At 47.0% G+C, this 26,293-nt stretch overlaps 1 protein-coding gene across 1 annotated transcript; it reads left to right on the plus strand.

The window, feature by feature from the left end:
- Window positions 1-16,192: 16,192 nt before the first annotated feature.
- Window positions 16,193-17,266, plus strand: LOC127309699 (ethylene-responsive transcription factor ERF110-like). Its single transcript, XM_051340450.2, has 2 exons — window positions 16,193-16,911; window positions 17,030-17,266. The coding sequence occupies exons 1-2, from the start codon at window positions 16,351-16,353 to the stop codon at window positions 17,138-17,140; spliced, it is 672 nt and encodes a 223-aa protein (XP_051196410.1). The 5' UTR covers window positions 16,193-16,350; the 3' UTR covers window positions 17,141-17,266.
- The last annotated feature ends 9,027 nt before the right edge of the window (window positions 17,267-26,293 follow it).

Here is a 26,293-nt window from a genome sequence, read left to right on the forward strand (position 1 = left end):
ATGGGCGACAGAGATTCCTCTGGTACAAACGGAGATGCATGCATGCGTATGCAATGCTGGTGCAGGTGCAGGGCTTTGTGGTTCCGATCCCCACAAACCACCATGCTCCAGGGTAAAGAAAATACAGGAGACGACACAGCAAAGACGACACGAGCTAAAGGAACACATGATGGACAGTGCATGATTACAGGAGATCGCTGTTACCACAGACTACGAAGATACGGAGGATGCAAATTCCCAAGTAGAGAAAGGTAGAGTCGTAGAGAGCGGATGCTGTAGCGGTGGAGTAGAGCGTCTAGAGCCCCTGCGGTATCCCATACTCCGGAGTTGACTGTGGCGCGCTTCCATGAACGAGCAACGCAACAAACGCGCGCGGCGGCTTGGATCGTTTTACTTCCTTCCGCTAGCCTCGACGACGCACGGGAGTATACTTCATGAAGGATTTAAGGGTATAGATATTACATTGTAGATGTTATAATATTTCTCTAGTAACAAAATTGGTCAAACTTTATAAACTTTTACTTTAAACAAATCCTGGATGCAAAGTACTCTCATCGTCTCATGAAATTTATCTGAGATTTATCAAAATTTAAATATCTCTAAATGCTATTTACTATCTAGATACATCAAATTTAGACAAATCTCACACAACCTACGTGGAACCGATAGAATAATTATAAATGGCGGGAGTACCCCGTTTGATGAATGGGTCTTATACTCCGGTGCATTTAGTACGAAATATTATTTTTTGAAACAAAAGTTAAATACTTTTAGGAAAAAGTAGTCCGGAGGTGCTAGTACCTTAATTTTTTCCAATTGGGTACCCTCTTCTCTAAGTTCATTAATTCTCACCTTCATGCTGTCGGCTGGAGAGCATTTATTTGTTGTCCGAATTTAGCTTACACATTAATTGCATGTTCCACTGCATTTTCTATTTACTTCACATCGTTTTATTAGTCTTATGCGTAGGCCTAGGTTTTCAGCTTGACAAACTTAATATTAGGTACAAAATTTATATCACTAGAAACTTCAAATCATATATTTTAAATGTTATAATTTTTATGCTATATAGTTTATATTAAATAATTAAAATTGATGACCTAGCTACACGCGTATGACCTATAAACCAATACGGAGGGAGTATGCCAAGTGTCACTGTCAGCTTGGTAGTTGCCGTAGTGGCTACCTCCTACTACTACCATACATTGTACTGCATTTTAAAATAAGTGCCACAAATTTGTATAGGTTCGCACATATCTAACCACTTAGAGGCATCTAGATACATGCGAATATAGAAAATTCTACTTTAGAAAATAGTGAGTAACTACTGATATAATTATCATACATCGCATGTATTGTGTGGTAGGTCTAGGGAATTACACGATGCGACTATGTCATGGCCTTGGTTTTTTCGAGAATACACATGGTGTGATAACCCTAATTTTTTTATTTACTAATTAATTTAAGTTAAATGATAATTGGCTACTAATTATCTTGTTTAGTAAATATCTAGTGTTCAAAATTGGAGGCAAGTATCAACATGCAAGAATTAAATTAGTACTTAACTTATCTGTGTACATGTACTAGTACTACCAATGTATGCATCGATGTAGATGCTTTGTATGTGCATGTACGGATGCTTTTGACCACGTATGATACTAGCTCTAGCAACGTGAGGTCTTTTGCTAAGAAGATGCTACGTGTCTTTCTTCTAGAGGAGGATAGGAGAAGTTGTCACTGGTAGAAAAACAGGCTTCCGGTGAGCCCCATAAGTCGCGAAGCTATAGGAACCACGACTAATGGGACCTTTAGTCGCGGCGAACCGCGACCAAAGGCCTGGGCCCAGGGCGCTCGGTGGCCAGCCGGTGCACGTGGGGGGCTTTAGTCGCGGTTGGCCAGGCCAACCGCGACTAAAGGTGCCCGAAGGCCTTTAGTCGCGGTTGGCCAGGCCAACCGGGACTAAAGCCCCTCCCCTATATATACCCATCCAGCAGCCAATACTTAGCCATTTGGAGCCATTCTCTTCACAAACTTCACAAGTGGGTGTTAGGTTTGCTTTTGGTTCCTCTTATGCACATAAGGTGTTTGATGAAATGCCCCAAGAGCATGAAACAAACATGATATGAAGTGTTGGAGCCACACTTGAGCTTTCTCATTTATTTTTTCCTCCTCGATCGCGGTTAGCAACTTGAACCTTTGATGTGTCGTTGATAAAATATGCATGTGTGTGTAGTTCATTGTTTAATTTATATTGTTTGTAGCTAGTTAGTTTAACAAATGCATGATGGGCGGACTGCAAGAAGAAAAGAGAGCCCGAGCCCAAGCAAGTATTTTCTGACAAGGAAAAGAGCTGGGCTAAGTCATTTTTGAACACACCGTCCCAAGCCGCGAAGAATCTGCCTGACGACTATTTACGTGAACTTCGTAGGCAAGCACTCGCGTTCAAGAGGAACCAAGAGTTGGCGGAGAAGAAAGCCTTGGAGGAGGCCGAGAAAAAATTAGAAAGGGGGAAAGAAGTTGCCCAGCTCGGGGAACAAAGTAAACAATCGATCGCCCCGCTCATAGTGCAAGCCGCCGGTCCGGATGCCCCCGATATCATAGCAGCTGCGGCAGCACATGGATTGACTGTAACGAGTGCCAGAGAACAAGCGGCCGACTTAGGTATCACTCTTCGTGCACTGTTAGGCCTTGATGAGGCGCCAATGAAGGACGTAGTATTTACATATGTGAAGAATGGCCCTCTCGTCGAGCCTGCGCAGGAAGAGGATCTACCTCGACAAATGAAAGGTCTGCTAAATTGGTACAAGGGTTACATAAAACTTAAAAACGCCAAAGACTATATTTATGCGGAAGTTAGATATGAGCATCACTTCAAACATTACTATATAACAATTCATCGGAGTGAATTGTTCCAGCTGTTCAATCTGCGCGAGCTCGACAAATCTATCATCAGTTGCTACGTTCTGTAAGTGATTTATTAATTTCTACCCCATCTCGTTCATTGCCTGCACTATATATATATATATATATATATATATATATATATATATATATTGTCCTAACTATCTTGTTGTGTACGCTATTATGCAGAATGAAGAAGCGGGAAATGCGAATAAGGAACATCCATGATGTTGGGTTCATTGACCCACAAATCGTTAATTCATATGTGTTAGAACACCACCCCGCCGACGTGGAGGATGACCTGTGGCGGTTTTTTAGAAAACAGGAACTCAAAAGTGATATTCTATTTCCTTACCATTTTGGGTGAGTGTTTCTGTCTTGAGCACATTCTCTTTTGTTTACTCCATGCATGGTATGTGGCTAATCGATGAGTTATGCATGACTGTGCATGTATCGTGTCCGCAGGTTCCACTGGATTCTTATGGTAATTCAATTTCACACCTCCACAGTTCTCGTCCACGACTCTCTGAATATGGATCCGGCGCTTTGGGCCGACATGAGAAAAATGATGCAAAAGTAATTATTTTCATTCATTTGCGCTCTATATCGATCGGCCTATTTCGTTCATCATTTCCTAATATCAAGTAACTAATTAATAACTCTCTTGTTCATTTAATTTTCTTTGCCTCGTAGGGTTTGGAGACGGTTCGTAGATAAAAAGGTCGGTGAATTTAAAAAAGAGCTACAATTTAAAATGGCAGTGCGGACGACTGGGGATATTCAGCCACCGGGGACCAATCTATGTGGATACTATGTTTGTGAGAGGATCCGGAGATACTGCAATGAGCGGGACCAGAAGTGTGAGAACAACATCATGAGGAATAACCTCCGAAAGACGCTTAGTTCAGAAGCTCGCTTCCGACCACTTCAAGAGGAACTAGCTGGATGGTTGGCGAGGGAAGTCATCGATCCTAGAGGAGAACACCATTACGATGACGTAGAACTTCATATGCACTAAATTATGGATGGAAACTTGTTCAAAATTGTATATGGTCATCCGATATTGAATATATATTGTATATTCCTCTTGAATTCTTTTTAGTTCTAATTTCAAATTTGTTTGAAATTGTACATTCATATGCATGTATGTAGTGCCGTAGAATATGTGAAACTCCTTCAAAATTAAAACCCAAAAGAAATAAAACAATACAAATTAAAAAGAAACCAGATTTAGGGGGAGGGGGGGCTAAACCCTAAGCCCTGCGGAGGCCTTTAGTCGCGGTTGGCCAGAAGAACCGCGACTAAAGGTCCTCCGCCCTGGCGCTCGCCTGCGGCCCACGTGGATGGGCCTTTAGTCGCGGTTCGTAAGCAACCGCGACTAAAGGGGGGGCCTTTAGTCGCGCTACTTTGGTCGCGGTTGCGCAACCGCGACTAATGGCAGTTGCGAACCGCGACCAAAGGCCCTTTTTCCACCAGTGTGTCAAAACAAAAGTAGCTGAGTCGGCACAGCATATGCGTGGAGTCGTTGCATGTTAGCCGGATTAAAAGATGAGTTGCCTTTGTTCACCCGGACGTCGGCGGTCGGCCAGATATTTCTGGTCAGCTCAAGCGGCGGGATATTTTATACAGCATCGATGATCTGCTCCTATAAATACCCCTGACACTGCTACAATTCACGCGCACACACTACTCAATCGACCAGATTAGAGGACATGCAAGAAGCAAACTCTGAGAGACTACGCAGTGAGAGAAGTACATGCCGACGCGGTGGAAAAATAGATAGATGGTAGATGCTGTCTAGATTTGTAGGAGAGCTGACCGTATATTCAGAAGTATAGGAAGACGATCGATGCGGTTCATTGGTCGGCATGGAATACTGCTGGCAGTTCATTACCATGTCCTTACCTAGGCAAGTAGATGCTTTTCAAATTCCTTGATCTTGCAAGTAGTTACTCCGCTCATTTGTTTCTCCTTTGATCGGTACGCAAGTAGACCCTCTTCCTGATCTTTGACTCCTGCAAGTAGCTCCGTTGCTACTTCTAGATTTTATATTGTTGATATTCCATTGAGATGCTGCTACTTGCACCATACTCTTTATTGTTGCTTGATCTCAATGTTGTTGAATTGATCCGTTGATCCTACTTATTATTGCTGCACCATAATCCTTGGCCATGTTTGATCATTGTGTTGTTGGAGAGAGACGGGTAGTCATCTCCGACTTCCAGAGTCGTATTATTTGTGGGAGCTCATGTGGAGCCTTGAGGTTATTGACGTCAAGATAGTGATTTGTATCACTTACCTGCGAATATCCTAATCTTGTTGTATTGGTATCACGACGGCAAACATATTGTACCGGTCACAGTTCAGGTATGGGACTGTCTGTGTTCTCCGCTGGGGACGGCCTCTGTTCGGGAACGTGTCGGTGATGGATCCGTAGGAGCGATCGACATCAGTAGGTCAGAGCGTCCGGGTCTTAGCGGGTAAAAGGGCACTGCTTGGCTAGCGTCGGTGGAGCTAGTCAAGACTGTCGATGTCGGAGTACCCCTCTGCAGAGCGTATAAGTGTGGATATTCACCCCTGTGACTCCCGGGTTGGGAAAACTTGCTTTCATGTGTGATGCCAATCATTTCCGTGTCCATTTCTGTTAACTTATCTTCCGTTGTTACTCTATTCCTTTATTCAATTCTGTGAACTCATGCTCGCTAAATATCTCGTTGACATTTCTTTGACTTCCGCTAATTCCTTGATCATCTCTTGTTTCCTTGTTGCACTACTTGCTGAGTATGCCCTCATACTCACCCTTGCCATTTCCATTATTTTGCAGAAATAGGTTTTGGTGAGCTTAATGGAGAAGCGTAGGAGTAGTACACGGGCTGGGAAAATAAATAAAGAAGTTTTCTTGTAAAATTACCTGTGTACTTGAGAAATGAATGAAGTGTTGTTTTAGCCTTATATATATGTTTTATTTTGAGCCTTACATGTTTATAATCGGAAGGTTATAAATATGTGGCGTTGTCACGACTAGGCCCGGTCTCGGGGCGTGACACATGGGGAGGTGTATTAATCATATAGAAGAAGGCCAAAACGAGCTGTACAACGCTTAGAAGGATACAACTCCACTACACGATACAACATAAGGAAAACAACACGCCATCTACAAACCCGATGCTAAATGACTCATCTTACCCAACATTCTAACATGAATGGTGAGAAGAGGAGCACATGGATTCAGGACTTGAATGCAACCAAACCAATGTAGCTTCCTCTCATCATGTGCCTCAAGGAGTCGGCAAGAAGGAGGTAGGATCCTAATGGACTTAGGGGAGACGTCGGTGAAGATGCATCGCCATGCCGTACATTGCACTAAAAAAGAAGAAGCCCAAGGCTGCGATCAACACTGGTAGTTAGTGCCTCATTTCCCTAGTCTCCACTTTCTGCATGAGCCTCTCCCCTTATGGACAAGACAACCTCTTCAAGAAGATAATGAAAACGTGGTGCCACCGCCGAGTGGTCCAGTCGACGAACCTAGGGTTTCCCCTGGCATCTCATGGGAGAGGACGCGCAGTGAAGACCATAAACATGCCTTCAAGAAGGAAACGACGCATGCATGCGTTGTCGTGCTAAGCTACAGCCTCGACCGAGCAGGGCCTTAGTCCCACCAATCGCCATGACCGCAAGGCTGTTGAAGCTGCAATGGAGATGGAGGGCGAAGACAAGAGGCACTAGCTTAAGCCACCACTACCGAGAGGAGAGGAACGCCGACGTAGGAGAAGGGCACCAACCACCATCCTCACCACCAAGACTATCGACGTCAAGGCCGCCGTCGCCGGCACCACCTCGGTGTCAGGCAACCGTAGCGGCCAAGAGCTAGCACTGCACTTTCCTCATGCCGAGGCCAGATACGTAGGCCTGCCTAAGCCTATATGAGTCCAAGCTGGCCTCGATCTCATGACCGCGCCTCTACCGCGAGGAGGCTGAGTTATCACCATCGCCATCGATACGTGCTCACCGCCGGGACACGTGTCATTGCGCCCGCGCGGCCGGCGCCCGCGGTGGCGTGGCGTGGCGCGGCCGGCCCTGGCCTCGCGCGGCGTTGGCGAGGCGCGGCCAGCCCGTGCCCGCGGGGAGTTCCGGCGACGCGCGCGAGCTGGGCAGGCCATGGCGCGGGTGGCGGGAGAAGTCCATGGCGCGGAGGAGGCCGCCGTGCTCCACGACCCGCGGAAGGCGAAGAGGCTGACCCACGCCACGCTCCAGGACCTAGCCATCAAGCAGCCACACGCGCAGATGCCGTCCGCGCGGTCGCCCTCCCTCGGCGAGTTCGAGCTCCTGTCAAATGCGGCGAGGCATGGGGCGGCGCTAGGGGCGCGGGGCGAGGCGGCGACCAGGCGAGGGCGGCCAGGACGGCCAGGACGTCGTGGCGGGCGGCGCGGGCGTGGCTTGGCCGTGTCGGGCAGGGCGGCGCGGCCGTGGCTCGGCCATGGCGGGCTCGTCGGCATCCAGTCCGGCGGCACGACATCCATTTTGGCTCCGGCGACTTCCAGCGGGGATAAAAAAAGGAGGCGGTGGCGTTGAGGATCTCCAGGCGAGGGCGACGGCGAAACCTGGCCGAGCAAGCTCAACTCCGGTGGGCAGCCATGGATACTTCCATGGCAAAAAGCAAATAGAGAAGGTAGAGGAGAGAGAAGTTGTTGGGCCCTTTTTTTTGTCACTGACAAATGGGCCATGAACGGACATGTGCGGATGAAAAAGCACGCCCGCGCTTGTCCGGCTCGCCCCAAAAGCCACGCAAATTTGGTCCGACTTTGGGTCGTTCCGGACGCGGCAGCTGTCCGTTATTAGTTTAGGTCCACGCGTTGGGAGCTGGTTTTACCCAAACGGACCAATCTGACGCCCGTTTTTGGGTTTGGGTGCCCGCGTTGGAGATGCCCTAAGGGCATCTCCAGCGGGCCGACGCATTTCGGACGTCCGAAATGTCCGTTTGTGTCGGCCCGCGGACGCGTTGTGGCCCATGGCGACCGTTTGCGTCTGGGGTACATTTTTTTATCCGGGGATAGCGTCAAGCTCGCTAATGGCGTTTTTCGTCCCGTCGAGGACTGCCGCCGACGATTAAATGTTCCCGCGCGACGATGATCGTTCCCGCGCGTGCCCAATACGTTGGCATGTTTCGCCAGCATTTCGCGCGCGCGGGGAACGCCCTGCGCACCAACGCCGTTTCCCGCCCCGCCGTGGTTATATATGGTGGACACCGACGGGGGCGACGGGCACACCTCAAGCTAACCCTACCATCCATCCATGGCCGACCACATGAGTTGGGAGCACGTTGTTCACATGTGCCGCCAGCTCCACCCGGAGGAGGAGGAGGAGGAGGAGGAGGTAGACGCCGCCGGCGTTGAGTCCTAGCAGCTGGACCTGGAGGCGGAGGCGGAGGCGGCAGAGCGCGCGGAAGGGCGCCTCGCGGCGACCAGGGCGGAGGTCGCCAATGCCATGGCCAAGCTCGCCGACGCCAGGGCTGAGATCGCGGAGGCGCGGGCGGCCATCGCGGCCCCTCCGGCCGACCCCGTCATCCACGACATCGCGGACGACGACCCCCCCCCCCCCCCGTGCCCAGGCGCTTCGACTGCGCCGGCGACCAGCGGGTTTTGCTCGCGTCCTTCGAGTCCCTGGCTGGGGAACTTGGGTGGCGGAGGAGGAAGCCCGCAGCTATGCGATGGCCATGGCTCGGGGGTTAATGTGCTCCGACCTGAACTCGCTCCAGCGTAGGGGGCCTTCTCCCGCGCGGGTCGAGCAGGAGAACCGGGAGCTGGAGGTCGCCATCGCCGCCAGGGACGAAGCGGTGGCGGCGGCTAGGGACAGGGCCCGCTTCATCGCCGATGTGGCGGCGATCCAGGCGGCGGTCCAGGCGAACGAGGACGCGGCGGCGGTCCAGGCGGCGGCGGAGGAGGAGGAGGAGGCCCGGGCGGCGGCGGAGGAGGAGGAGGTCCGGGCGGCGGCTACCAAGGTGGCCATTGCCCAGGCGACGGCCCTGTGGGAAAGCTCCCTGGCTGAGGCCCTCGAACGCCGCAGGCGGCAAGACGAGATGTCCGTTCACCGGCGTGCGCGAAGCGCTCCCGCTTTGACGACGGCGCCGGCCCTTCCGACGGCCAGTAGTAGGGCGCACGACTGCGAGTAACCGAGGCCGGTGTAGGCCGCGCGACGGCGAGTAGGTACGACCGTTGTAGTTTTAGGTTAACTCGACTAACCATCTCTGTAAAGATGGTCCTTTTGGCCAATCAATTGTAATGAAAATATCTTTTGCTTACCTACTCACTGCCGACCGGGCCCGGATGTACCCAAGGCGGACAGATTCAGCGACCGCCGAGCGTCCGCGGAGACGCAAACCTGGCGCATATTTGGGCCAGGTTTGCGTCTCCGCGGACGGCCCGGTCACTTTGCGTCGCCTCGCTGGAGCAGGCCCCAGACGCATTTCTGGTCACGGCGGACGAAAACGGTCGCTCACGCCGCTGGAGATGCCCTTACACCGCTTCACGACCAGTCCATCAACGTTTCTACTCATTCTCATGCTTAACAAATTACCGTTCGGTAGCTTGGTCCATAGCCCACGCACGCACCCTACTCGATCAGATACCTGAACCCTAGGCCATATAGGAGGCAGGAGGCAGGAGGCAGGAGGCAGGAGGCGGCAGCGGCTGCAGAGTTGTGCATATGTCATTTCATGCAGCGCCCGCGACCAATGGAAGTCCAGATCGGCCTACAGTACCCGGAAACTCTGCAGGCTGCGTGCTCCTGCTCTGATCGACTAACCAAAGCGTCGCAGACAGCAGTGCATGGATTGCAGGAGAAAGGGATACAGTATAATTCTTTCTGTATTAACCGACAAAGAGACCAACAGGACGGCCAGCTAAAGTGAAAATGCATGCGGCACCGTGCAACAGGCCAGCACAGGTTTGGCTTTGTTTGCGTAGAAGAAAACGGCCTAGTTTTAGCTATATGCACGTTTCAAAATGGCCACGGGCTAGCTAGTCTGAAGATAAACTATGTACGGCAGACCATGAGGGTTGAGCGGTACGGTGTCCAATCCATCTCGATCCGTCAATTGGTTCGGTCAAACAGGCAAATCAAACGCGCGCAGAGGCCATCACTGCGGCTACGATCTTCAGCTCCGTCGCATCACTCGAGCAATGGGAGATTAGCTGAAGCTTGCTCCACTCCTCGATCTATCTCAGCATGCTCTACGCGTGAGTACTAGTAGGAGTACAACAAAAGCAAAAAAAAAAAAACCTAGCACTAGACTATTTTAGACTTCTGGTGCTATTTTCCATAATTCATTTTCTTTGCTCCGTCTCCTAAATCATGTCGCGGATTTATCTAAATTTGATTCTAGATACATCTAGATTTAGACAAATTTGTGCCAGCATTTTTAGAACGGAGGAAGTATTACATCATTCGTAGTCACGCCCTCCATATCCCTCTAAAAAGTCTACTCGGGCTATTGGGGGCAGGACTGTAGGAGACAAAAAAAAAAACCTGAAATCTTATGGGCGGGTGTGTGCCAGACGGATGTCCTGGGCACATGCACTAGGCGACAGGAGGTTGCGGTCCGGCTGGTAGGCTAGCTCATGTCAGCTTTCGTTTTTTAAAAAACTATAACTTTTGAACCGTGCGGTGAAATTATAATTTGTTTTCACTTCTAAAATCCCCACGACGAGAGCTTCGAAACTAGACCACATTTTCATATGTTTCGACGAATTTTTTTTCAAGCAACTTTGTTACGCAACAGAGCAATTTTATTATGCAACAAAACAACTTTAGTGTGCGACATAGCAACTTTGGTGTGCAACGAACATATACACTTTTTGGTACACGAAGGCACAACTTTTGTGCCCGAAAATAATTTTGGTGTCCATTGAAGAAATTTCAATGCGTGACGAAGCAAATTAAGTGCCCTGCACAACAACATTGGTGCCTGGCGACACAATTCTCGAACCGAGCAACTTTGGTGCCTGACCGAGCAAATTTAGTTTCCTGTAGAGCAACTTTGGTACTCGACAGAGCAAATTTGATTTGTGATGGCCCAACTTTGGGGTCCAGCGAAGCAACTTTAGTACCCACCGAATAAATTTTGATGGATGGCTGAGCAACTTTGGCGTCTAGCGATGCAACTTTCGTTGTGAATGTAGATTTACGTTGTGCAGTAAAGTTGCTTCGCCCCACACTAAAGTTGCATAATCTTGCATTATAATTGCTTTGTCGCATGTAAAAGTTGCTTTAAAAAAACTACATCAAAATACATAGAAATGAGATCTAGTTTTGAAGAGCTCGTCGCAAGAAATTCAAAAGTGAAAGCGGATCCTAATTTCGACATCTGGTGTAAAAGTTATATGATTTTAAGCATTTGAAAAGAAAAATTAATGTGCATGATGTCATTGTAGTGCATGTGCTACAATCAGTGAATGTCTAGCTATAAATGGTATGTGTTCACACTGACAAAGGTAGCATGTTCCTTTTTTAGTCGCCCGCTCATATGCACTAATAGGCATGCGGCCGCCCGCTAGACTAATCCAAAAAAAAAACTACACGCAGTCGAGCTCTCTAAAGACCGCTTGTGTTAAGCCCATCCGGAAAAACTTTGTGACACTCCGTAAAAAAAAGTGTGACACCCATAAACCAACCCCAGCCCACATGGGGCCTCCTAGGAGCGTTAGACACAAGCCGAAGCACTCATGGCGTAGGATACCGACAAGCGAGGTACCAATACCTAGCTACCCAACCTATTTCCCCGCTACCTTACCTCATGGCGTCGCCTAGCTATGTATATACACGCCACAACATACACAACACCTAGAGACCCGTGTCCCCGGTCACACACACACGCACACGGCACACGGAGACGGGCCAATCACATGTACTCCAATGATTGTCTAATTTGTATTAGCGAGGAAGTTAACTGTGTAATCTGTCTGTTAAGATCATTTAGTCCTGCCATCCTTTCTATGCACATTTATGTATCTCATGACTGTGATATGGGTAAGCCAGTAGGTACCCTCAGCACCTGATCGATTCCCCAGTGAATTGTGATAATGTGTCGAACACACGTCCCGTTCGAATTACCAAAAGCATACTCCCTCCGTCAAGAAAATACCAACATCTACAATGTGCCGAAATACCAACTGTATTCTAAATTTAGTTAAAGTCAAACTTGTTAAACCTTTATCATTTAGCAAAATACACCAACATCTATAATATTCAACAAATATTGTTAGAATCATTATAAAATGTATTTTTCTATATGTTGGGGCCAAACTTCAGAGAGTTTGATTTAGAGCAAACTAAGAAGTCAGAATGCAGGATAATATTGGACAGAAGGAGTAGCAACAAGTCTCAGTAGGGTATCTCAAAACATGTTTCCAGGGAAGTAACAAAATACTTGAATTTCTTTCCGTGAGAATGCAGGATAATTTCGGACAGAGGGAGTAACAAATACCATGCTTCCAGGGGAAAATAGTCGTCTGGTCTGCTGGCCAAGTGGCCAGTACACAACAAAGATGGCACGAGCTAAGCAACACATTACATTGGAAAGTACACGGTTACATGAGATTGATACTCTTACATATATATTATTACTCTCTCCGTGTCACAAAAGATATCTCCACTTTATTTTAATTGGGACATATATATCTAAAGATGATTTAGCGTATAGATGTATCCTAATTTAGATAAAATTGAAACATCTTTTACGATACGGAGGGAGTACTAGTACTCATCCCAAAAAAAGCGAAATGTTTCAATATACAAGCTGAAATGTATGAATCACATAATATTGTAAGATTCATATAAGAGTAAATTCCATGTTTTACTCCTTATTTTATCATTTCTGACAATAAATACCCAATTTAACAACAAATTCTTCTAGCTATCCCATTTAGTGAAGTTTGTGTCAGAATTTACCCCTTTTAAGATTTGGGAGCATTTTGTCGACTGAGACGTAGCCGTTAGTCTACGTAGCATGCCACATTAGAGACGTATTTTATTCCTTGTCTTTTCCTCAATGCACACGTCTAGAAACCTCTCGATACTTCCTTAATGTAAATGTGTTTAGTGGTACTTGTAGAAGCTCTGATTTTATTTATGTAATTGAGTGAACTTGGCACATAACTTTGGCTTCTGCAATGGGAATGCCAACACCGATGGCGTGTGAGGTGCGGTGTCACGTTACATTTGTGCCTCTGCACACGACATGAGCTCTTCCATGAGCGGGCACAAACATACTCGATACTGGCAACTACTCCCAACACAACACCAGCGCGCAGATCGACCTCTCGTCCAGCTGCCGTTGCAGCAACAACGTTGTATTCAGCAAATATTGCTCCTGCGATGCGCCTGGCAAGGATAATCTTACAATCCATGCCGGTCATGTTTATGGCAAGAAGCTACATGGAAAATGTCATGTGCATGCAGGTTGCGATGGCATGTTATACTCAAGATGATGGTGTGTCGCTTTGAGAAGCTCCCTGTGTTGTGGATGAGGAGCGAGTGGTGAACATCAGGATAAACTACATATCTGATGTCTTCTATTCAGTTTTTTTTTTAAGTAGACATCTCTTTCACGAACAATACTTTGACCAAATTGTCATATTGTCCATACTTTTTATTAGGATTTACCCATTTTCAATTTTGCAATTTCAGTTCCATTTTTTCAATCATGGTTTTTAATTTCGTTTTCTTGATTTTTTTACTACCTCTGATCTAAATTAGTTGCCGCCATTCTAGAATGATGTATAGTAGGCAACATTTTGCCTAAATCTACAACAACTTGTTTGGACCATGGAGAGTTAATGTTTTAATTTACTTGTCATGTGGATGTGGCGACCAGGCCATGTTTGATCAAGTAGGTGACTGGTTTTAGTCGTTGCGTCTAAAAATATCAAACCAGGCATTGTTTATGCTGCAAAAGAAAAAAAACATTGCAAGCGTTCTGCATGGTGCCGAGTAGAGTTTTTTTTTATCAACTCAAATCATTACAAAGTTCGTCCCAGATAGAGCCCGGGATAACACTAACTGAAATATTACAAACTGCAGACTCGGAGGTCCGAGCCAAAGTTTTCTTGTTTTAGGCTGGTGCCATTGCGGGCGGGAGTGGGGGCGTTATCGCCCGGCGCGGGGCGGGAGAGAGGCGGGAGTGGGGCGAGACGAGAGAGGGAGGCGGCGGCGCGGGCGCCCGGCGGTATCGCCCCCTCCCGCCCGGCTACCGCCTGCGTTGGGGGCGAGAGGGAGGCGAGAGCGAGGCGAGAGGCGGGCGGCGCGGGGCGACAGCGAGGCGAGAGACGGGCGAGAGGCGGGCGGGAGAGGGGCGAGAGGGCGTAACGGCTAGCTGACGTGGCGTGTTCTGATTCGTCCACGTCAGCTAGCCGTTGGGGTATCCTTTGCTGGTTCAAAAAACCCCCAAAAAAAAGCCAAAAAAACCCTAAAATTTCATCCCCACCCCCTATAAATACCCCCATATGGTTTCACTCACTCCACACCCATTTCATCTCCTTCACTCTCTCAAATCTTCTCCACCATGTCCGGTTGGACTCCACCAGATTTGTCCTCGTTCACGGATCTATTGGGGGCCGACGGGTCACCAATACACCTAGATGATGTCTCTCCGACACATCGTCGCACCAATGTCGGTTCTGAGCCGCTTCCCCGAGTTTTATACTCCTCCGGCACACCATATGGTTCATACCCTCCACCTCCGGCGCCATATGGTTCATACCCTCCGCCTCCGTATTCATACCCCCAACCACCTCGCCACATGCTCCACCTACAGGTAGTGGGAGTGGCACTGTACCTCCTTACCCGCCATATGGTTCATACCCTGCGCCTCCGTATCCATACGCGCCATATGGTCCATACCCCCCACCACCTCCTGAAGCCAGTGCTCCAAGCTTGGAGTTCGATGCCGCGGAAACAATCGTACCACCGCGTCAACCGCGTCCAAAGAGGCTTGACTGGACAGTAGCGGAAGAGGAAAAACTGGTACTTTACTTACCCATCACATATTTATTTCGGGGTTGGTTATTGCTTGGATTTGTCACTAACAATATCTATTTCGGGGTAGGTTAATGCTTGGCTTTTTAACTCCAAAGACTTTGTTGCCGGTAATTGCAAGACCAGCACTAGTTTTTGGGGTCAGATAGCTGCAACCTTCAACTCTACCTCGGATCCTGCCCGTCATCGGACCTCGAAGCAGCTGAAGGATCATTGGAACGCCTACAACAAGGAGGTGTCCCTGTTCAATGCATTCCACATCCAAGAATCAGCGTTACTTCAGAGTGGAGCAGACGATGATATGGTCATGAAGGCGGCAATGGAGAGGTACGCGAATGACAAAAGAGTGACTCAGCTGCTCAGACGGCACCACTGGTGGCAAGCTGTTCGCAATGAAGCGAAGTGGAAAGGACAACATGGTCCTGGTAGTGGAACCGACTCCACTTCCAAGAGAAGCCGTCTAGGACTTTCTGGTGAGTACAGCTCTAGCGACGCGACAGGCGACACGGAGGAAGAGCGTCCAACGGGCCGCGATAGGGCCAAGGCCGCGGCACGTAAGGGTAGGAGGAAGGGGAAGGAAACCTCATCAAGCAGTGAGGTAGGAAGTAAATCCTTCACGATGAGGAACATGATGAAGAATTTAGTGAAGGCTAAGCTATTCAAGCAATGGAACAAAATGTAAGACCGATCAACCGCCGACATGAACGAAGCAGAAAAGCGCAAACATGCGAAGGCCATCAAGATGGTGGAAAAAGAGCTTAGTCTGGAAGATGATGACGACGAGGAGGAGGAGCAGGAAGAAGAGGAAGAGGAGTAGAATTTTTATTTATTATGTAATTTTTAATATTTATTATGCAATTTTATTAATTATTATGTAATCGGTAACATTTTAAGTTGAATAAAATAATTTTCTTGCATTATTTTGAATGTCAAAAAAAAAATCGAGTGAAATAACTTAATGTGAAAAAGAAATGGTGATGTGGAGGAGAGAGAAATGAGAGATGGCACTATAGCCCGTGCATTGGCACCCTGGGGTGAGAGTGAGGGAAAAAGCTGACGTGGCGGGTGAGAGTGGGGTGATGCATTGGCACCAGCCTTTAGAGTGCCGAGTAGAGTTACTGTATCCACGGAAATCTTGCATTGCAACCCTCCTTGTGCACAATCTCAAAACAAAAAACAACGTCTTTGTGCACAGATCACGAAGACGGTAGACGGCAGCAGATGGAGCACCGCACCCCAGTAGGAAAGGAACATTGTCTCTCCCCAGCTAGCTGCAGTCTGCAGAGGCTCCTCCACATCGTCTACTGACTCACTCCATCCTCCTCCCTGAGCTCGCCCAAGATTTCCCTCAATCCTGCCTCTTCTTGACCAGTCCAGTCCAGTCCAGCAACGGTGGAGTGCCCCCAAGAGAGCGCCGGCATGAGTGTGACCCCTGTCGCGCACGTTGAAATTCAGGAATGGAGGAGGAAGAAGACGCCTTGGTCGTCTAGGCCGCAGTCGAATGCCCAAACCGAGTTCCGCGGCGTGTACCGGCTACCGAGCGGCTCGTACGCGGCGTCGATCTGGGTTCCTTCTGACCGGACCCAGGTGTGGCTCGGCACCTTCGCCAAAGTGGAAGACGCCGCCAGGGTGTACGCCTTCGCCAAAGCATACGGCGCCGCCGCCGCCGTCAAGCTGCCCGGCGCGGGGAAGAACAAGAACAGGTCCAAGTTTCGCGGCGTGCGGCGGAGAAGCAACGGGAGGTACGGGGCGGCGATCAGGGAGTCCAAGGGGCCGGCCCTGACATGGCTCGGCACTTTCGGCACCGCCGAGGAGGCCGCCAGGGCGTACGACGCCGCCGCCGTCAAGCTGCACGGCGCGAGCGCTGTCACCAACTTCAGTTTGGACAGCGTCGTCATCCCAGGTACGCAACAGCAGGATCTCTCGATGGCGGAGGGGCAGCAGGTCGACGAGTTGCTCAAGGACATGGACTCCAGCGATGTGAGTTGCTACATCTGCAGCTGAGCTGCCCGTTCCCTGTTCTTTGCATGCCTTGTGTACTCTGTAATAATTACATTCAGTTTTAGTGATTTAGTTGTGCCATTTATGCGTTTGTCAGGTTCAGGACAATGAGGCGCTGATTGAAGCAGCTACAATTCTTCACCAGATTGCGCTGGCTGGCCACGGAAATGGTGCGAGAGCTGGGATGTTGAGCATTCCTCACCCTTAGGCTGATTGTCCTTTTTGACTTGGTAGAAGAATGTTGCGGCAGCCCTCCTGTTGTAATAGTTCTAGATTATTTTGGTACATTGTCCTTTTTATCTTTATTATGTATTAAGAAATTCTGAGAGTCTAAGATTGGTCTGGTGAAGAGAAATTAAGTAATTAAAGTAGGAATGTCCTCATCCCACCCCATCTCCTCTTGAGATAAATTTTCTCAAGTATAGGGAAGAAAAAATTATCGAACTTTGCTTGTCCACGAGCTGATTGGCTTGGACCCTGTTCAATGACTGGCGCGTGGCATCGGAAATCTCAAAGCACGGTCGCTAGTTATTCCAAATCATGCTCCATAAACTTAATGTCGTTGTCGTTCGCATACTGTAAGATTGTAAGACTACCCACAATGGGAGTATCATAGGTAGTATCATGCATTCCATGCATGCAAAATGCTGATGTGGCAGTGCAACTAAGGATGAGATAGTGTGTACTAGTATCATAGATAGATACCGTATCATAGCACATACTACTAGAAAAATAATATCAAGTAAATCTTGTACACATATTTGCATTGAGATTCTACAAAACAATTAATATATGGAGACTATAATACTACTATATGATACCATGCATTGTGGAGATAGTAACATGTAGTAGTATCATACGCATGATACTTCTATATGATACTATGCATTGTGACTAGTCTAAGTCAGAAATAGCCACACTTCCTCTAGACACACATATAATGCTCAATACACTTGCGCCAAATAGGACGGAATCCTTTCATTTGTCTTGTTATAGAAGAAAGGATCAATTTACTTCATCATATTCTTTCTGAAAGTCAATTTTAAAAATCACACCATTTAGGCTTTAGCTTTTCGCGATGCAATTCGTCGACTGTTTTCAGGCAAGATGGCTACTCCAGCAAAAATGTTTCTACCTTGCATGAATGCTGATTTAGGAAGTCATACTACATTATCAATAACACTATTCGAAAGATTATTTGCAAGCTTTGTGAAAAATTAAGATTTGCTAGGCAAAATGGCATATATTGTTTTTTGCTAAAAGCGTTATCTCCCCAAAGTCCGGTTTAAATAGTTATAGATCACCGTTGTGAAAATCAAGAAACAACCGAAACAAATATTTTTATTACATCCCAAATTTTTTGATAGAACCATGCCAGAAACCAATCTGGGCATGGAAATTTGTTATGTTCCATTTGAAAGATTACTTCGTTAACTTCGTCATTCATACATGAAGTTGTCAAGATTGCATTCTCTTCCTCTAAAACTTGAGGAATATCACCAATATGAAATTCATCCAGTAAGAGTGCACTCTTGAGCTCCAAAAAGGTTCTTATAATAGTCAATGACAATTTTTTTCAAAGGATACTTCCCTTGTATTTTTACATGCATCTTAGTCAAGTAGAATAATGTGTTCATTTCTATATTGCAAGGAAATGTCTCACATTATTATCCTGTTCCAAGATGAACTAGGCTTGAGACCTTTGATACCATTTAATTTCTTCCTCACATAAAGGTTTCACTCTGTGCTCATCTGATTGGTTCTTAACCTCATTATCATGTCCAGATGGCACTCTGCTTTTATCTATCTTATGAAATTAATCAATTATATAAGATAACATTTTCCTTGCTTTCTTGTAAATCCCCACTGGTACTGTTGGCAGCCCATCCACGAAGGAGTTGATGCAATCTACGAATTTTATGATTCCAACATTGGATCTGCATGGTTCTATTATTAGATGAGCCATGAATCATAATAAGAGCTCTTACATGTACCAGTACTCTATATTGTAGCACGTCTGCTACAATGGAATCGGAAATGAGACAAGACCAGAGGCATTTTATGTGGTGTCTCCTTCCTGGCGACACGGGGGAGAAACCCTAGCGCTGCCAGGGGCTACACCAGCGCGTCCCTCTCCGCCGCTTTTGCTGGCCCATGGTCGTGGTGTCGGTCCTTTCTCCCAGAGAAGTCGAGGGGACTCGGGCATTCGCATCAGAGACTGGATCACGGGCGGTGCCATGGAGACGAGGAGTAGGCATCAGCCGCTTTGGGCGGCGCCGGAGTTTGGCCCAAAAGTTGCTTGCTCCTGCAGCCGTTGCGCTAGGCGCACATGTGGTTAGCGGAGTGCAATACCGAGGTCCTAGATGGAATAATGGCATCAACACTAGTGTTCTTTGTCCCGCCAAGTGGCTGATCTGCGTGATGTTGGTCCTCTTCGATCGAGCTGCCAATGATTTATGGACTTCTACTCATGATATCTTCACGGATTGGCGTAAGGAGCACCTTGATCTTTACATAGGATGGGATCCGGTTGTGCGCGTCCTTATTATCAACCCATGTGACTTTAGGAAGGCGTGCCAGGAAGCTTTGTTTCCTATTGACACCATGGGACATGTCGGTGTTTCAATTTCCATGGTGTAGATATTGGCGGAGAATGTCATGGCAGCTGCGATTTGTGGACGCATAATGGTGGAACAGGTCTTGGAGGCGATGAAGACTTTGCTTCCCATGTTTTTGTTATGTCATGTCCTCCGGGGCTATCCTCGTCCATTTTGAACACTTTACCCGTGAGGCCATGAGCCTGGTGTTTTGTGACTTGCAGTAGCATACTCGGCAAGTCGGGGTGGCAGCGATAGAGGGGTATGAGTCTTTTCTTTCAGGGTGAAAATGTAAGGTCTCACCTTAATTGGATGTACTTGGCAATGACCTTTTGTTGAAGGCTTTTTTTGAGAGCCCGTACTTTCTCGAGGGTAAATACATGTTTTTTTAGAGCCTGTACTTTCTCGAGGGTAAAAACATAAGGTCTTTGATTGTGCGACGACAGTCCTTATACAGTTTCCCTTCATGTAAGCATCGCTTTTGGAGAATATGGATTCCAGGTGTTGTCTTTGGGGATGGTTTCCGCTCAGCCAGGAGGAAGTGATCACTGTGAAGGAACCTGTATTTTTTCTTTTTCTGGTTGTGCATCCATAATGTATTTTGAACATTTGATTAGTGCCCATATTAATATATACTAGCAAAAGTGCCCGTGCGTTGCACTGGGAGAAAAAAAACTCAAACACAAGATGTTATTTTTAAGGAGATTAACTTGTGGGGCTCTCACTGCATCAACTTATAATACCGCAGAGAAAAATTATTTCCTCTTTATTGCCAAAGTAAAACTATATTTTTTGGTATTTTTTTGTTCATAAAACTATTTTTAAAATGGCTTTAAAACAACCAGGAAATAAAAACAGAAAAAGGAAAACCATCCAGCCAACCGACCAAACTTCCGGCCATACAGCCCACCAAGCCCGCGGCCCAACCGGTGGAGAAACCCTAGGAGCCTCCCTGGCATTCTTCCTTTCCCACCTGATACGTCCATTTTGCAACACTATATTATATCATAATTTACTGTTATTCATTGATATATTTCATATTTAGAGATGATACTTATGTTATTTCACCTATTTTGCATGTTTCATAATAATTGGAGACTTACTCACCGGAGTCAGAATTCTGCTGGAAAAAAGCACCGTCAGGATACAATATTCTGAATATCAACAATTGACGGAAAATATACCGAAACTCCTATTTTCTCAGATGACGGAGCCATCCAAAAGGGGAGGCCGAGGAGGGCCGCCATGGCCCCCCTCCATAGGCCGGCGCGGCCACCAGGGCTGGCGCGCCGCCATGTGGGGAGGGGGCCCACGACCCCCTTCGGCCATCGCCCTTTCGCGTACTTCATCTCGGAGAAACCCTAAGGTGCGGGGGAACATTGAGGATAGTCAAAGCCGCCTCTGCGGGGCGGAAAACACCAGAGAGAAAATAGCTCTCCGGCAGGCTGAAATCTGCCGGGGAAATTCCTTGTTATTGATGCTATTGAGTGAAACCGTTGAATTAAGGTTTATGTTCAGATTGTTATCCATCATCATATCACCTCTGATCATGTTCCATATGATGTCTTGTGAGTTGTTCGTTTAGTTCTTGAGGACATGGGTGAAGTCTAAATGTTAGTAGTGAACTATGTTGAGTAATATTTAATGGTTTGATATTTAAGTTATGGTGTTATTCTTCTAGTGGTGTCATGTGAACGTCGACTACATGATACTTCACCTTTATGGGCCTAGCGGAATGCATCTTGTATTCGTTTGCTAATTGTGGGGTTGCCGGAGTGACAACAACCTGAACCCCTGTTGGTATATCGATGCATGAGGGATAACAGGATCTCAGAGTTTAAGGCTGTGGTTAGATTTATCTTAATTACTTTCTTGTATTTGTGGATGCTTGCAAGGGGTTTAATCACAAGTATGTATTAGTCTTAGAAAGGGCGGTACATTAGCATAGGTTCACCCACACAACACTTATTAAAACAATGAAGATTAATCAACTATATGAAGCGAAAGCACTAGACTAAATTCCCGTGTGTCCCCAAGAATGTTTGGTCATCATAAGTAAACAAACCGGCTTGTCCTTTGTGCTAAAAAAGATTGGGCCACTTGCTGCAATTATTATTCTCGTATTTTACTTACTTGTATTTTATTTATCTGCTATATCAAAACCCCCTGAAAACTTGTCAGTGAGCATTTACAGTGAATCCTTCATTGAAACTGCTTGTCAACACCTTCTGCTCCTCGTTGGATTCGACACTCTTATTTATCGAAAGTACTACGATACAACACCTATACTTGTGGGTCATCAAGACTATTTTCTGGCGCCGTTGCCGGGGAGTGAAGCGCTATTGGTAAGTGGAATTGGTAAGGAAAACTTTTACTGTATGTGCTGTTTTTATTTTTGCCTGCTGCTATAATTCATTATGGAGAGATCTTCTCTTGAATTCCTATTTGGAAAATCTACTAATACTGCAAAGGTAGTGGATGAGGCGCCAGGTGAGAAAGAGATTCCATATAAAATACCTATGAAAATTATTGAACGTGTTGTGGATAACCGCTATGAAGGGGATAGAACTGTCCATCCTGGAGATCATTTACTGTTTTTACATGAATTATGCGGGTTATTCAAGTGTGCAGATATTTCTATGGATGAAGTTAGGAAGAAACTATTCTCTATATCGCTGTCTGGTAAAGCGGCGCATTGGTATAGATTGCTGAAGAATGAGAATTCTCTTGATTGGAAGGATATTGTACCTCTATTTTATTCTAAATTCTATCCTCCAAGTGAAATTCACAAAGACCGAAACCGCATATATAATTTCTGGCCTCATGATGGAGAGAGTATTGCCCAAGCATGGGGGAGATTGAAGTCTTTAATGCTCAAATGCCCCATTCATGAGCTTCTTGGTAATATCATCATTGATAATTTCTATGCAAGACTTTCTTTTCAAGATAAAACCTTGCTGGATACTACTTGTTCTGGATCATTCACACGCAACAAAGAAGAGTTTAAATGGGACCTTCTTTCCCCAAGGATTTTTTCCTGCAACCCGGTACACTCCAACTTCTATTCCCAATCAGTTCCATTCCAATTTCTTGCCGTCCTCCTTTCCTTCTGCTGCCACGCGTGCCTGTCCTTCGCCGGCGCCGCCGTCGCTGCTGCTGAGACGAGAGGCCGCCGATTTCCGCCGCCGCACGGAGGGAGCTCGTCCGCGCCACAGATGTGTCCGATGCCTCTTTGTCCTAGGCTAGGGGCTGCGCCAGGCCGGAAGGCGTCCTCACCGTGGAGGTCCAGGCCGCGTCGGGATTCTCGCCGGCCTTCCCGAGCAGGCTGAGCTCAGCTCGCGGGCGACGCGCGCCTTGAACTCCCCTGCCGCCTGGACCGACGGTTCCCTGCCGAAACGGTATACTGTGGCAACTGGATGTATTATGCTATTTGGTGGGAGGGCAAAACGGTCCAAAAAAAGCGTTGACGAAACTTTTTGCAGAAACCTTAGCTCCTTTATTATTAGGTATAGATATTGATATAGATATAGATATAGATATGTATTTTGGTGGGAGGGCAAACCGGTCCAATGAAAAATTGGACGAAAATTTTGGCAGAAACCTTAGCTCCTTTATTATTAGAGATATAGATTCATTTTGTAAAAAAAAATAAAGCGGTCGTACACGGTGCAGACGAGACAGCCAACACTTGGCTTTTGTCCTTTATTGAACACCTAATCAAACACACAGGGTCCGTAGAGACGAGCTGTGCATGGATCCATATGGTATGCTGCATCCGGCAGTGCGGGATTCTGGTTCCACCGTCCAGCAGAAAGCATCATGGAAAAGGAACGCAGTGCCTGGCCGGCTAGGACTCAGCAAAGAGACACGAGCTACGACCACAGTACAGGGCTACAGGAAGGGAGCGATACTACGGAGATACTACCATGCAAAATCTGAAGCAGAGAGAGAAGATGCAGCAGGGGTAGAGCAGCTTTTCCGGTCTCCGCTGCCGTTGCACGAAACGAGAGAAGGAGAGCATGGCCAGACTGAGGATTGAGATTGACCGTGGCAAGCTGCCATGAACGAGCAACGAAACGAACGCTCCAGCTCACATGATCACTTGCATGGATGCTGCGGCTGCTTCAAATCGTTTGGCTTGTTTTGTGTCTGAAGTCGATCGTGTACTCGTGTTATTGCATGTGATATGTTGAAATCGGTAAAAATCTGAAAGGAGATTGAGTTACTACCTTAATTTTCCCAAATTGGGTGCACTGTTCTCCAAGACTCCAAGTTCATTAATTGTTAACACCTGAACATTCAAGCCGTTGCGTGCGATGCATTTAATTATCCAAAGCTACGTTAAGCATTAAATGACTGTGCCCATCTGCTGTGCCACCCTTGGTCACCGTTGCGCGTTGCGGTACCGAGTAGTGGCCGGAGTGACATTATGCTCTTTCACTGTAGACTGTGGATAGCCAACGTCTTTGGGGCTAGGACGTCTCCGTCGATGCCGGCCGTCTTGTCAATCTTCTCTTGCGACCGAACGTGACATGCGAGGGCGTCGTGAGTAGGGAGCCGAGAGTTCGTTGGAAAACGAAGCAATGATAGTTTGCTTGCTGCGTGGACATGACGGGTCTGTAGCGGATGTTTACGTACTTGTGGGATTAACGTTATTTCAGCCCTTCTTTGCATCGACCAGCTAGAGACTCCTGAGTTTACCTGGCCATGGGCAACCCGGCCCGGCCCGGGCCAAGCCCAACCCAACCATGCCTCTGGACTGGGCCTGGGTCTGATTTTTTGGCCCGATGGTCAGGATGGGCCAGGCCCGGGCCTTGATTCTGTGCGATTTAGTGAAGCGGCCCAGCCCAAGGCTCGAGGCCCGACGGGCTTTCTATGTGATGGGCCAGGCTTGGGCCTATTTTTTCGGCCTGACGGTCAGGCCGGGCCGGGCCAGGGCCAAGATTTTCCGCGTCGGGCTTTGGTCGGCCCGACCAAGCCCGAGAAATGCTCAGGTATACTCCTGAGTATAGCTGGGCATTGTCGACCCAGCCCGGCCCAGCCCGAATGTTGGGTCGGGTGACTGCATATTCAGCCCAAATGTTGGGCCGGGCCAGGCCTTGGGCCAGCAAAATACGCAACTTATTGGAGATCTGATAGGGCTAGGCTTTTTAGGTCTTCGGGCCAGGCTTGGGCCTGAATGCTTGGTCTGGCGGTTGGACTGGGTCGGGCTCAGGCCTAGACTTTCAGCTTTGGGCTTTTTAGGTCTAGCCCAAAAAATGTCACTCTGGAGAGAATCTCTCCAGCCGTATCCCCAAATAGTGTGCGTTAAAGAACTTGGATTTGTTGACACATTTACTTGTCCTTATGACACTTATGCTTACCGCCGAATGCCATTTGGTCTATGCAACACTTCTACTACTTTAAAAAAATGCACGGTGGATATTTTTGGAGACTTTGTTGAGAAGATTGTCGAGGTTCTCCCAGATAATTTTGTTTTTTGGAACTCTTCTACTGCATGGGATCCCCCAATAGCTCTTTATTACAGATAATTTCCTTACTTGTGGAACTTCGTTTGAAAACATTTTATACAGTCTTAACAATAATTTGGAGCGATATCAGGATACAAACTTAATTAATACTCGAGTGGGAGCCATTGAAAAGTTACCACTTCCACACGACGTTCCATGGTAAGAGAAGGCGTGATATTTGGTCATAAAATTTCTGTAAAAGGTATAGAGTTGGAATCAAAAGTACTAGCCATTAAAAATTACCACTTCCACACGGGGTGAATGGTTTAAGAAGTTTTCTAGGGCATGCAAGTTTCCGTAGATAACTTCGCAAAGATTGATTCACCTTTACTTAATCTTCTAGAGAGAAAATCTTCTTTACTTTTGATATTGATTGTATGATAGCTTTTGGAGGCTCGGCAAAAAAGAGAAGCTTTTGGAGCATGTTAGGAAAGCCCTTACTACTGCTCCAGCCATCTAACCACCCAATTGGGAAAATTCCTTTGAAATAATGTGTGATGCTATACACCATGCTATAGGCATTGTTTTAGGACAACTAGATATGATAAGAAGAAACTTATATTTATTCATTATGACATTATGACATTCATACCTCCACTACTGATCAAAGAAACTATGTCAGTACAGAAAATGAATTTTTAGCCGTTATCATTGCATGTGATAAGTTAGACCTTACATAATAAACTCCAAAGTGATAGTACACACAAATTGTGTGAAGGAAAGATAAGGATAATCTTGTGGCTGATCATCTTTCAAGCATGGAAGGAATAGAGGATGTCCCTATCCTAGTTAATGAATTATTTCGAGGAGAATACGTCCTCATTATTGCGAACAAAGAATCATAGTATGCGGATTTTGCTAATTTTCTTGCTGGTAAGTTTTTGCCTCCTGACATAAGCTTTCAAAAGAGAGATAATTTTTTTAATGACTTGAAGCAACCTACTAGTCCGCATGAACCCTAGGATACATAGGAAGCAGACAGGAGGCAGGAGGCGGCAGCTGCTGGCAGGGTTGTGCATGTCATTTCATGCAGCGACCAATGGAAGTCCAGATCGGCCCTACAGTTGCCGGAAACTCGGCAGCCGGCTGCAGGCTGCGTGCTCCTGCCCGTGCTCTGACCAACCAAAGCCACGCACCCTGACACAGAAATATTACTTCTTTTGTGTATTATAAACGGCAAAGAGAGAGTACGAACAGGCAGGCCGGCCTCTGCGCAGATCTCTTGCTTTGTATTGCGTCGTACAACAAAATGTC

Source organism: Lolium perenne, chromosome 6 (assembly GCF_019359855.2).
Source record: "Lolium perenne isolate Kyuss_39 chromosome 6, Kyuss_2.0, whole genome shotgun sequence".
NCBI classification, from domain to species: Eukaryota; Viridiplantae; Streptophyta; class Magnoliopsida; order Poales; family Poaceae; genus Lolium; species Lolium perenne.